This window comes from Emiliania huxleyi (genome assembly GCF_000372725.1).
Source record: "Emiliania huxleyi CCMP1516 unplaced genomic scaffold EMIHUscaffold_37, whole genome shotgun sequence".
Taxonomy (NCBI): Eukaryota; Haptophyta; order Isochrysidales; family Noelaerhabdaceae; genus Emiliania; species Emiliania huxleyi.
This window is the reverse complement of record NW_005199194.1, coordinates 110,154-123,334: the sequence shown is the minus strand read 5'-3', so window position 1 is coordinate 123,334 and position 13,181 is coordinate 110,154. Positions and strand designations below refer to the sequence as shown.

Below are 13,181 nucleotides of genomic sequence, written 5' to 3'. Positions count from 1 at the left end.
AAAGGCGCGCGCGGCGGCGGCGGCCAAGGCGGACTACACGCGGCAGCTGGAGCACCAGATCCAGCAGCGGAGGCACGGCCGCGCCATCAGCGAGTTCAACAAGGTGCAGGAGAAGGAGAGCGCCGACCGCGCGGAGGCGGCCTACCAGGCGACGCTGCGCTCGCAGCTCGCGCGCACAGAGTCGCAGATGTCAAAGTACGGCCCCTCCTGACGGGCCGGCAGGGGCGCGCGGCGGCGGGCGTGAGGCGCGATCGGCGACGAAGCAAGGACGAAGCAAGGTGGCCCGGGGAATCAGAAGTCACTTCAAAAGATTGATCTTGGTTGGTGGGGTGGTTGGGCTGGGAATTTTGTTAACGCGCCGATTTCTTTTCCTGTGTTAGTGCCAGTGCGCGCGCCAGTCCCGTGCCTTAGTGAGTAGTGTCGTGCGGCGAGGAAGTGGTGAGAAATGCAAATGGTTTTGTCAGTGGATATAGTGCGCGCCAGTGCCAGTCCCGTGACCAGTGTCGTGCGAGGGGTGGTAAAAAATTTTTTCTGCCTAATATTTTAAGAATTTCTTTTGGAGCGCTGCCATTGTGTGACCCACGTCCAAGCGGCGCTTCCGGCCTGTTCCGCGCCTCTTTTTACGCTTTTCATTGGAGAGGGCGGGACGAGGTCTCATCAACTTCGAAACCGCCTTTGAAAGGGGGGAAATGCGTCCGTCCCTGAGAGGGTTGGGAAGGGGGCGGTTTTAATTGCGGTATAAGGGTACGGGGTGTGGACCCTGAGTTGGACAGGGGTTGTGCGCTGGGCCCTCCTGCTCGGCTCCAGCCAGTAGACAAGTCTTGTCATCAACAGAGTAGAAGGATCTGACCTCGGGGCCGATGTGACCAAGCGCTGGTAGCGTGGTTTAACCTCACACCCACGGTCTCACAGTGTGCCGGCAGTCGTCGAGCAGTGTCGCTCACACAAGCCGCAGCACAAGTGACTGAGGGCCAGTGAGGGCGAGCCCATCGCTGTCACAGCTGTGGCAGCCGCACAGTAGGCTGTGCCAACTGTGCAGAGCGTGTGAGCAGCAGAGGAGCTGCTCTCCAAGCTTCAGGCGCAAAGAGCTGCATGCCACCGAAAGCGCTGTCGAGGTTCGCCGAGCGCGGCGAAATCCGGGGACGCCGTCACCGACGAGCGCGTTGGACTTTTCACTCCGGACAAAGACGGGGACACAGCGGACGGTGCGGGGTGTGTCCCCGTCATAGCGGCGAGGCGCGGGACCGTCTGTGGCGAGGTGGGTCGCGTCCCCGGATTTTGTTCAACTCACGGGCCACACCCTGGCTAGTTCCATTTCACTGTGGCACAGCTCGCGTTACAAAACCTTGATTTTGGCCGTTGGGCGAAAAACGGACCTCTCCGTGGCCAGGAGCAGCTGCGAGCTGCACGCCTGATTCACGTCGGCGTCAAAGGAGCGACGTGCGACCTGTCAGTGCTCTATCTCCGATCGCAGCTGCCTCTGCGCGTCCTGGGGATGTACCTTTGTCGCGCGCCGGAGACGACTCGACGCCGCTGAGATCGGAGATCAAGCTCTGACAGGTCGCACGTCGCTCCTTTGACGCCGACGTGACTCACCCGTGCAGATCACATCAGGACACGGTCTCGACGCGCTCGGTACGACGCCTGCGACCCGTCTCGGGTCAGGTGGCGACTAGGTCCAGCCCTGGGTGGCGCAGGTTGTGACATTTGGCGATTCCGCGACTTACTGGGCCCCTGAGCCGCTACCCGTGTGCGATTTTTTGTGGCCCGGACATGATACTGATAGTAAACGGGTCAGAACCGGCCAAACACAGGCTACAGCCCCACACACGCGCCCGCCATAGCTCCTGGAGAGCATGCGCGAGTGACGCGCTGCAAGCCGCGAGAGTGGCATCAGAGGCAGGAACGACGTGCTCTTGCTGCACCTCGCAGCTGCACCAAGTGTGCTCGCAGTGTATGCCACGGCCACTGCCTGCGGCATTGCTCTCGTGCAGCTAGGCGATGCAGGTCCATCAGCAGGGCTCATCCAATGCGAGCGCACATTGTGCGTAGCCGCGGGCAGGTGGCAGTGCACAGCACACCGGCTGTGGCGGCTCGAATGCCCCCGGCAGTGCTGCTAGTCATCAACTTGCGTATTAGGGCCGCAGCAGACTGCTGCTGTGGCAGCAGCAGCAGCCTGCTGCTGCCTGATTCAGTCAAGCCAGCGGTGCAGCGAGGCGTGCAGAATTCGCGCGGTTTTGTCCCTCCTGAGGCTGAGCGCATTCGAGCCCGTCGACCGGAGTTGGATGGTACCACGCGTCTCACTGAGACGCGGGGTACTGGCCATGGCCGGGCTACGGAGCGTGAGGTGGCGAGCGGAGCGAGCGACAAAACAACGAGAAAAACACGGATCTGAGGATTGTCACAAAACCTCAGATCTTGCGCCACCCAGGGCTGGACCTAGTCTGGCACGACGCTCATCGCGCCTACCAGCGCTGCCGTGCAGGTTGCCACGACGAGGTCGAGCACGCTTCTATACGCTCGCCGAGCCTTCCTTTCCATCCCATTTGGCAGCCTGGGAACGGTGGCGGTCAGAGGCAAAGCATACGAGGGGTGGTGGAACCACATGTCACGGCTACTGCCGGCTCGACCCCACGATAGCCTCCGGAGGCTGACTTTGAGGCACAATCATCGGACGACGTCGGCGAGTTGAGTCGCGCTCGATACTAGTATGAGAGCGGTAGCCAGATGACCTCTCATACTAGTATCATCGGCCATGGCCGCAGGAAGCGCGGGGGAGGGCGCTGGGAGCAACACGGAGCTCCGTTGGACGTTTTCAAGATTAGCGTGTCAGAGTGAAATGGAACTAGCCCCTCTAGAAGCATATCACACTGCACGATTGTGTGCGCGCGGCCCGGACCGGCGGAACCACGGCACGAGGCCGGAGTGCGGAGAGCCGTGTATACGCACGGTGTGAATTACATCTCTCACGGTGTGAATTACATCTCGAGAATTACATAGGTCAGAGCTGCGGTGCGGGCGCCCCCTCGACCTTCTTGGGCAGCAGCTGGTTCGACAGGTCCTCTCCGTGCCCTAGGCAGCCTAGGCCGCCACCGCCCCAGGTGAAGACGCTGCCGTCGGCGGTGATGGCGAGGCAGTGGTACTCTCCAGCCGACACAGCGACGACGCGCTGGCCAGCAAAGGCCTCGATCTTCTTGGGCCACGGCGACCAGCAACTGGACCAGAGTCCACCGCCCCAGCTCCAGACGGCTCCGTCGGCGGTGAGGACGAGGCTGCAATTCCCTCCCGCCGAGACAGCGACGACGCGCTGGCCAGCAAAGGCCTCGATCTTCTTGGGCAGCTGCTGGTTTTGCTGGTCGCCGTGGCCCAGCTTGCCCGCGTTCCCACTGCCCCAGCTCCAGATTGCGCCATCGGCGGTGATGGCGAGGCTGTGGGCTACTCTAGCCGAGACAGCGACGACGCGGTGGCCGGTAAAGGCCTCGATCTTCTTGGGCTGCAGCTGGTTCTGCTGTTCGCCGTGGCCCAACCCGCCGATTACACCACAGCCCCAGCTCCAGAGGGCGCCGTCGGCGGTGATGGCGACGGTGTGGAACTCTGCGGCCGACACAGCGACCGCGTGCTGGCCAGCAAAGGCCTCCACCTTCTTCGGCAGCAGCTGGTGCTGCTGGTCACCGTGGCCCAGCTTGCCCGCGTTTCCACCGCCCCAGCTCCAGACAGCTCCGTCGGCGGTGATGGCGAGGCTGTGGCTGCTTCCAGCCGACACAGCGACGACGCGCTGGCCCGCCAAGGCCTCGACCTTCTTCGGCTGCAGCTGATGCTGCTCGTCGCCGTGGCCCAACCTGCCATAGCCTCCATAGCCCCAGCTCCAGACAGCGCCGTCGGCGGTGAGGGCGAGGCTATGGCCAACTCCAGCCGGCACGCTCACGGCGCGCTGGCCGCCCAGCGTCGAGGGGAGGCGGGTCGGCGTGTTGAGCCGCAGCACGCTCTCGCCGTGGCCGAGGAGCCCTGGAACCTCCACTTCGTCCTCATCTTCCTCGTCGTCCTCGTCGTCCTCCTCGCCCTCCACTCCCTCACTGCCGCACGACGAGAGCCGCCCCTCGCCGTCAATGAAGAGGCTGTGCCGACTGCCTGCAACCGCCCTCGCCGGCGGGTTGGACTCGCGCAGCAAGGCTGCGGAGCACAGCCACCGCACGGCGCAGCCCTCGCCCTCTGGCTGCGCCGGCAGCTCGTAGCCGCGCTCTTGCGCCCGCAAGCGGATGCCCTGCCTCGCGAGCGAGGCGTGAAAGAGGAGGGAGACAGCCGCGGCGCGAGCGATGTCGACGGCCTCGCAGCGAGAGACGACGCGCACGAGGAGGTCCGTGGGGAGGTCGAGGAGGCGGGTGGGTGACGGCGTGCTCGGCGAGGGAGCGGCGGGGGCGGCGGGGGCGGCAGGGGCGGCGGGGGCGAGGCGGCGCGAGCGGCGCGTCGGGGCCGACATGACGAGAAGAAAAGGATTTGGCTGGGCTCGCGTACGCGCACTCGAAGAAAAGAATTTAGAAGCAATCCCGTGGTGTTCCTGTGTTAGTGCCAGTGCGCGCCAGCGCCGTGCCCAGTGTCGTGCGAAGAAAAGAATTCTTCCCACACCGACTGCACTCCAAGTGCTCCAAGTGCTCCCACGCATTCGTTCGTGCGCTCGTGCTGCGTGGCGCCATTCTCGCTACAACGCTAAAATAAATAAATAAATAAAAACGGACACCTCTCTACTGCGAGATGGGTAAAAAGGAACAGGCCCCCGCCCTTGCGATCTTTGTGCAGGGTTCTTTGTGGATGTGGTCGGGGCGACTAGCTAGAAAACTAGCGAGATCCGCTTTCTTTTTTCGTGCGGGGGCCCTAGAGGAATCCTCGGACGACCCCTGACGTTTGCGAGCGGCACTGCGATCACGCTGCTGTCACGGAGGAGGGTTTTTGGACAGTCCTCCGTGGAGCGTGGTGACTTGGGGCGACTGGAGCCGCGAATGGCGTACCGGAGTGACGAGGCGCATGTAGGGATCCCTAGCGACCCCCGGGGGTCCCGATAATCGAATTGAGGAGGACGGGCGGTCCCATTGTTGTGTAACGAACTCTCTGAACGCCACACGAGAGTCGTGTGAGGGCCCGGTGCGGGCCCTGTCGTTCAGTCTCGGGCCGCCGGCAGGCTCCTGACTTCAGTCCGTGAGTGCGACAGAGTGTCGTATTCACCCAGCTTCTCGCCCCTTGAGCAAACGTAAGCGTAAGATCCGTCGCGAGAGCGGCAACACTTCTTGGCAACACCGGACTTGGACGCCACCGCGTCTACGCCCACCCTCCCCTTCGAGCGCATAGCCCGGCCGCAAGGCCGACGCAGCATCGATGGGCAAGCAGCAAGACCGGAGCTCCACCCCGCCGGCCGATGGGCCACCGCCCCTCGGCGGGCATAACGGGGTGGAGCCCCCTGGAGCACCCTGGAGCACGCAGGCAGACCGACGCGCAGACGCGCAGACCGACGCGCACGCGCAGGCCGCGCCTCGATGTGGGGGAAGGGATCAGAGTGGTCTGACCGTGTGGAGTGGTCCTGGTCTCGGCCCTCTGTAGTATCGCGAGGCGTCCCTCTTCTCTCGCTCGAGAGATGGTCATCTGAACCCGAAGATTGGTGTTCAGCAAAGTGGATGGTGAGCCGCACGCGGTCGTGTGCGCGGTTGGTTGTAGGTGATGGGTTGCCCGCAGCACTGCGGGCTTCCTCGTCCTAGTAAGACATATTTGTAGAGAGTATTCAAAGTACGAAGGCGTAGTTATACACCGGTGGGGGGAGTGGCGCAATTATGCACCGAGTTGTGACACCACAACAGCAAAGAGGTCGACTGTCTCGCAGCGCGGCGGCCCAGCGAAAGCAGTCGGGAGACTATTACGTGCCAATATTTGGGCGCCGTCGGCGCCCAAAGTGCTAATATGAGGGATCTAGGTGGCGAGACGTGCCACTGCATCGACCCCGCCTCCGCGCCTCTCGACCCCGCGCCTCCGCGTGGGTAGGTTACTGGGAGAAAAGAGAGCGGGCTGTGTTCCCTTTCTGGGGGTCAGACTTCTTGCAAAGTAGAACCCGACCATTGTACATGGCACCAGGGTTCGGACTTTTTGCGGGGTATGGTATAGTAGCCTCGCGCAACCCACCTCGAGACCATACCCCCCCGCCTGCTGACAGACCCAGCCTCCCGGAGACCGGGGATGGGCGGTCAGGACCATACCCCCCCACCTTTTGGGCCGCGAGGTGACCATACCATACCCCGCAAAAAGTTGGAACCCAGCGGCCGACGAATGCGCGACGCGGCCCAGCACACGGACTCTCTGCCCGACGACGTGGTGCAGCACGTCCTGGACTCGCTGCCCGCCCGTGCCCTCCCCGCCGTCTCCCGCACCAGCAGCGCTTGCCCGCTCGCTCGCGCGGCAAGGATCCGTGTGCTGCGCATCCGCGCGTGTCTCTGCGGAGATCCCTTCCGCATCGAGCGGCCGCTCGAGGCGGTGTGCGTGGCGGGTCCTTGCCGCCCGCGGAGACACTGGCCGTGCGAGTGCGCCAGCGGCGGCCCAATCCCGCCGGGCGGCTACCACGAGGGCACCTGCACCGACGTCAGCGTGTCGCTCCGCCAGCCCGAGCACTGGACATTGCTCGCTGATGGGGTGCGGTATGGTGGGCTCCCCTCGCTCGTCGACCTGCGCCTGCACACCACCGTGTCGCCGCCGCCAGGCGGCGGCGGCGGCATCGAATGCGGCTCCGGCGGGCCGTGCGGACCTGCCGGCGCCGCCAAAGCCGCCGACGAGGGCGTCGCCGCCCTCGCGGCCGCGCTCGCCACCGGCCGCTCGCCCGCGCTGAGGCGGCTCGCGTTGGACAATACGGGCGTCGGTGACGCTGGCATCGCGGCGCTCGCCTCCGCCATGGCCACGGGAGCTGCCGGGCTCGGCCAGCTGCGCCGGCTGGAGCTCCCCTTCAACCGGCTCGGCAGCCAAGGCTGCGCCGCTCTGGCGGGCGCGTTCAAGGCCGGGAACGGTGGGTCGCTCGAGTTTGTGCATCTCAGCGACAACGCGATTGGCGACGAAGGGCTGGATGCCCTCGGCCTCGCCTTTCGGGAGGAGGGCGTGCTCTCCAACCTGCGGCGCCTCTCGCTCAACGACTGTGGGCTCACCGACGGCGGCGTCGAGAGGCTGGCGGCGAACTTGCTGCCCCGCGTCGTGCTGCCCCTCGTCGCCGTCGTCGGGCCGCACGCGCGTTGGACGCCTCTGCCCACCCTGTGGGACCTCGAGCTCTCGAACGACGCCGTGGGCCACCGCGGCTTGTGGGCGCTCTCACGCGCGCACATCCGAGAGGCGCTGCCCGAAATCATGGACGTCACCGGCGGTGGCAGGTGGCTCTTTGCTCCCCACGATGTGGATGCCGAGCCCTTCGAAGTAGCGAGTTGACCTGGGCAAATGCGCGAATGTGAAATGTCTTCAGACGAGCTCCGGGCGGCTCCCGACTGTTTACCCCACTGTTTTGCCCACTTCGCGCGCACGTGCGCGCACGTCCGCCCACACCCCCGCGCACGCCCGAGCAGGAAATCCTTCATTGTTTCTCTTTCGACAGCGCATCTGGAGATGTTAATGTACGCAAAAGAGTGGACGCACCAACGATGGGACGGAGGGTGGACACGCGGTCTGAGGGGGGGGGGGCAGCAGCCGGCACTCTTCTGTTACAAAAATTGTATTTTTAGGGGGGCTGTGGGGACTGCATTCGCGCCGCAGTCGCTGGCAGGTGGAGGGGTCCCGGCTGCGGCGAGTATATGGATTTTTGTCGTCGCTGCTTGGCCGAGCTCTCACGCCGCGCGTAGAGGGGGGCCCGAGTTGTAAGGGGCCTAGAGAACACACCACACCCCCTCTCCCTTTTCTAGTAAGCTGAGAGTACGTACACCTGAGAGGGAAGTAGAGAAAAAGTACTTAGGCTGTAGGTATGTTCCCTCTCGCACCCTGCCTCATTTATTTCTTTTCCGTGTTTCTCTACAGCACCCTCTCGTTTGCTCTTGGAGCATGACAATATAATAAGCCAAAACAGGGAGAAAGACGACATCATTGCCAATTTAGAGAGAAGCAGAGACATTTTCTTCAAGAGAGTCGAAAACTAGTTAGAGGCTGCGCAGGCCGTCCCGTTTGCTGTTTGAAACGCCTGTTGCGCTGGCCGCGCTGCGCGCGCGCGCTGTGGCCCGCGCTGCCGGGGCTCTGTCTCACTCTCACGTGCCGCAATATGTGTTACACACGGCGGCTTCTGCCACCTCTCGATTGGTTCTACTTTCTACGCACACCTACCGGGGAAGGGGCGCTTGGGAGCGGGGGCGGGGGCGGGGGCGGGGGCGCGCAGCGCGGCTGCGCGGCGCGCGCAACAGAGGGTAGGGTGGGGAAGACGGCGAGGAGGGGGCGGCGGCGAGCAGCAAGCCGCGGAGAACAAAACCGGCCCACGCCTCTCACTGCGCGCGGAGGCGCACCCCCGCCCACCACCGCCGGCGGCTCGCCGGCGCGCCCGGGTCCATTATGGCGGAGGTCATGCGAGCGCCCGCAAACCCCCGCTTCCTTGCGAGCCTCTCGGGCCTCTCGAGCGACTGCAGCAGGCGGCGCTGGTACCCTCCGCTGCACGCAAAGCCCTCCCTGTCGAGCACCTTTGGCGAGTTTTCAACCACCACGACCGCCGGGCAGAGGTCCTCCTTGCTCCACCGCAGCTCGGAGGCTGCCTCGACGAGCTTGACGACCGCGTCCGCCTGCCGCTTCCGCTTCGCGTAGCACGTTCTTTGGCGCTTGGGCGCTCTGCGGGCGCCACTAAACGGAGCACAGGGCGGGCTGTGCATCTCCAGGTCCACCTAAGGAGCAGCCGCACACCCTCTACGTCCGCGCCCAGAGGGGGCCCGGTTGTGGACTGGGTGCGGGCGGAGAGCTACCCGCGGCAGCGCGGCCGAGGACATCTGCGTGCCATAGCTCTCGCCGGGATCCATGACGACGACGCGACGCCGGCTCTTCTTGCCCTCCCTCAGGCCGTGCACCCGGCGCAGGAATTCGACCGCCGCTGGGTTTTCCTTGGACTCAGTGGCCCAAACGAGCTCGTAGGGGATGTCAAGCTCGTCGAGCGCTGCCAGCACGGCGCCGATGCCCGCGCAGTGCAGGCCGATCCGCAGAGGCTTGGACGCCGTCGGCCTCTCCAGGGCGCCGACATCAAACAGCCGCCGTAGGAGCGCCTATAGCTCGACCTCGGGGTGGCGTCGGGGAGGGCGCCGGGCCCCTCGCCGCCGGGCCGCGTACCTTGAGCGAGAAGAGGCTTTGCGACGCGCCGAGCAGCTTGAGGGCAACCTTGGGATCGAGGGTGAGCAGGTACTTGGCGGTCGGCGTGTCGAGCCTGGAGAAGCCCATGAGGGCGAGGAGGGTGGGCGTGTCCACAAACTCGAGCGTGTCGAGCTTGATCGGCCACGCGTTGCTTGAGGCGCGGAGGGAAATCAGCCCGCGCCTCTACTAGTGTAGCCAAACGTCAGATTCGACTGGAGAGTACCCGGCATGGGCCGGGGAAAACCATCGAGTGCACGATGTTCACACCCTGTGCAGGGAATCATGTATTGGGGGACGGTCGCACAAAACGCTAAACGGACGGTTTCAGATTTGGCCTTTGCGCGCTTTTCTCTGCATAGGCTATCTATATTGTTTTGCTTATATTCTCCCCAGACCATCTATGTTCTCGAGAATATTCTCGAATATTGCCAATATTTTTCCACGCTCTACTCTCCTTCATCTCGAGGCGAGATCGCGATCTCGGCGATCTCAGGCGATCTCGTGCAGATGTTGGGGACATGGACTCACCGTGGTCTGCGTGATCTGATGTCGATCACCACGCCGTCGAGACTTTGGCGAGCGTGCGGCGCGCTGGCAGCGCCGCCGCCGCCTACTCTCCTTCATCTCGAGGCGAGGTCGCGAGAGCTGTATGGAGCTGGGGGATTGGAGGCTCTGGCCGGCTGGGCCACGGCGATGAGCAGCGCCAGCCGCTGCCCAAGAAGATCGAGGCCTTTGCTGGCCAGCGCGTCGTCGCTGTGTCGACGGGAGTCGCGCACAGCCTTGCCATCACCGCCGATGGCGCCGTCTTTGCCTGGGGCGAGGGCGAGTATGGCAGCCTAGGCCACGGGGAGGATGTGTCGAACCAGCTGCTGCCCAAGAGGGTCGAGGCGTGGGCGTAGTGAGATGGTCGGGGCTCTGTGCGCCCAGCCTGTGCGCCCAGCCCCTGGTGACGAGCGCGAGGCCGACTTGGCTCTGGCGCATCTCGGCCCTTGTCGATCCAAAACAAACAAAGAAAAAAGCCAGCGGAATGGGAGGACGGCACGCCGCCACCCCACACAGGGTTTGGGTCGCGCGCCCTAAGTTTTGTTTTTATCGAGCCTGTCTGCTGTGGGCGTGTCGGTAGGTTATGAAAGAAAGAAAGAAAGAAAACAGACAACCCAAGGGAGGGATGGGAGGACGGCACGCCGCCACCACACAGGGATTTTAAGGAGAGGTGTGTGGTGCGCTAGCCGTCGCCCACCCTAGGGAGTCTGCCTCTTCCTATCTCTCTTCGCAGTCTCTCGCCGCTTCTCGCTGCAACCTTCATGCCACCTCGGTCCTCGCGGTCGTCCCACTCTCGTCGTTCTCTCCCTTGTCATTTCCTCCTCTGTCGCGTCGTTCTCTTCTGCCTCGTCCTGTGACGCCGCCGCCTGCCGGTCCCTTGTTCTCGCGGCTTCTTTCGCCTTTCGGCGCAACTCCGTCCTCCTCGCGGCGTATCCTGGCCCCTCGAGTCTATCGAGCTCCCCTCGCGCAAGGACCACATTTCTGACTCCCACTCCGATCATTTGCCTACAGGTCATGTTGTTGCTCAGGTCCACTCTCTCTTCGAACACTCGTGCCGTGCCCAGAGGCGTGCGAGGGAGTCTTGCTGTAAAATTCTTTTGTGTGTGATATATCAAAATAGTGTTCTCGCTCCAAGTGCTTGCGCTTCGGCGGTTTAGTGTGGTAGACAATTGTGAGAAATGCTAAAGGTTGGGCGCTCCGAGACTACCCAAAGTGATAAAAGTCGCACTCTCCCCTGACCCGATCAAAAGCACCCGAGGCCTAACCCTCACACAGCGCTCACCTCGCGCCTCACAATCTCACTCTCGGTGTGTAGGTGATTGTCAAGCCCAATCTTTGCACGGCGAAGGGGCCCGGTTCTGCCCAGTTTGGCGCCGCCCAGCCGCTGCTCTGCGACCCCGCAGTACTTGCTTCCCCGTCGCTGACGGAAAGGTGCCCGAAGTCGAGGTGCAGCGACTCTTCCCTGTGGTGCTCCAACGCGGCCTGGCGGTGGCGCCGCATTGCCAGCGCGTGCGGATCGTCTGCCGTAAAAGTGAGCGTCTCTACAAACATGGTGATCGCCTTGCAGAACTCTCGTCGGTTGTGAGCCTACAAGAGAAGGGTGTGCTGTGATTCCTCCCTCCCGCGTACGGTGAGAAGGGTGTGCTGTGAAACATGGGCGCACCAGTGCTTCAGGCGATCGATGCTCGGGGGCGTCGCTGCTTGGGTCGCACCCACCGGGCGGGACGTACGTCACCGCCGAGTCGTCGCACAACTTCAGGTGCGCCTCGAACTCGCCGCCAATCTCCTCACGCCCGGGCGGCAACGCCGAGACAAGCCCGCAGAGCAGCCGCTCACATACCTCGTAAGGTTGCTGCTGTCGCAAGGCCGCGTCGAGAGCCTTGGCGCACACCAGCGCGAAGTGCTCCTCCGCGCCAGGGCCGGCGGCAGCGACGGCAAACTCAAACACAGGGCCAACCTATGTTGCAAACACTCATGAATACTACTCCACAAATCTCCGGCGGTCGGTCGAGCAAAACGCACCTATTCGCGATTAATAGCGTGATCCTTCCGAGTAGGCCCCAGCCCGGGCGGGCGGTCGAGCAACCATGAGGTCGTCGCTGCTCAGCCTCACCATCCATAGCGGACGGCTCTCCTCCTCCGCGCCGCCTTCAGCCTCCTCCGCGCCGCCTTCAGCTGGGAGGGCGCCATTTCTTTTTAGAAATGGCGCCTCCTGCACCAGACGTCGCCATCCCCACAGCTGCTCGTGCTCGCCGCGGTCGAGGCCAGTGAAGCCCACCGTTGACGAGCCGCCGCTGCCGCCGCCGCCGCCGGAGGGCGCCGCCGCCTCCTCGTCCGCCGGGTCAAGCGCCCGAAGCGGCGAGGGCCGGGCCCCGCGCAGCACCCTGGCCCCTGTTTTGATGATGTCGGCGACAGCGGCCTCCAGTAGCCTCGGGTCATCCCTCTCCGCAGACTCCTCGACGGGCGCAATGTCACGCGCCACCCTAGCCGCAGCCTCGTGCGGCGCGCTGGGATCGGCCCCGGCGGACGACGTCACTGCTCCAGCACTGCCGCCCGCCGCCCGCTGCGACGGCGCCTGGCTCGGCTGCTCGCCCAGCAGCCCCGCGCGAGCTGGAACGGACATGTCAACGGGCATGTCCTCCTCCTGGCACTCGCTCAGCTCCGCCTCGAGACGCGCGCCCTGCTCACAGGTGGAGCTGCGGCTGTGAAGAGACAGGTCACGCCTGCAGCTAAGAGACAGGAGCCCCGGTGCCTGCAGCCCCGGTGCCCCGACTGTATCTCGGCTGTGTCTGGGCTGTCCCTTGGCTACACCGGGCTCGGCTGTATCTCGCTAGTGCGGGCGCCTCCGCCTGCGCCTCCGACGCCGCAGCGAAGGTCCCGCGCCCCTCGGCTTGGGGAAGGCCCTGCGAGGGGGAGGCGTGGCGGGGAGTCAGGCCATATGCATCTCGGCTACACCTCGCGATCTCTCGGCGATCTCTCGGCGATCTCTCGGCTGTATCTTCTCTCGGGCTGTATCTTCTCTCGGGCTGTATCTCGGTTGCAACTCGGCTATCTCTCGGCTATACCACGGCTGTATCTCGGCGGCAGGACGGGCCTGGAAGGAAGAGGAGTCGGCAGGCTGCCCCTCCGCCCCCCAGCCCTCCTCCTCGTCCACCTCGTCCACCTGCGGCCACACGCGGCAGACGCGGCAGAGGAGGGGGTGAGATGAGGTCTGGAGATATCACTACCCGCACCTCCACCATCCCCACCTCTCCCGCTCTCCCCTCCCCCGTTGCCGTTCGCTCCCCCACTGCCCGTAGGCCCCCAAAGATCCC

At 64.2% G+C, this 13,181-nt stretch overlaps 1 protein-coding gene across 1 annotated transcript; it reads left to right on the top strand.

Annotated features, from left to right (window-relative positions):
* Window positions 1-6,921: 6,921 nt before the first annotated feature.
* EMIHUDRAFT_209006 (hypothetical protein) lies at window positions 6,922-7,443 on the top strand (the record flags this gene model as incomplete). Its single annotated transcript, XM_005771834.1, has 1 exon — window positions 6,922-7,443. One exon carries the CDS (start codon window positions 6,922-6,924, stop codon window positions 7,441-7,443), a length of 522 nt encoding a protein of 173 aa, XP_005771891.1.
* Window positions 7,444-13,181: the final 5,738 nt, after the last annotated feature.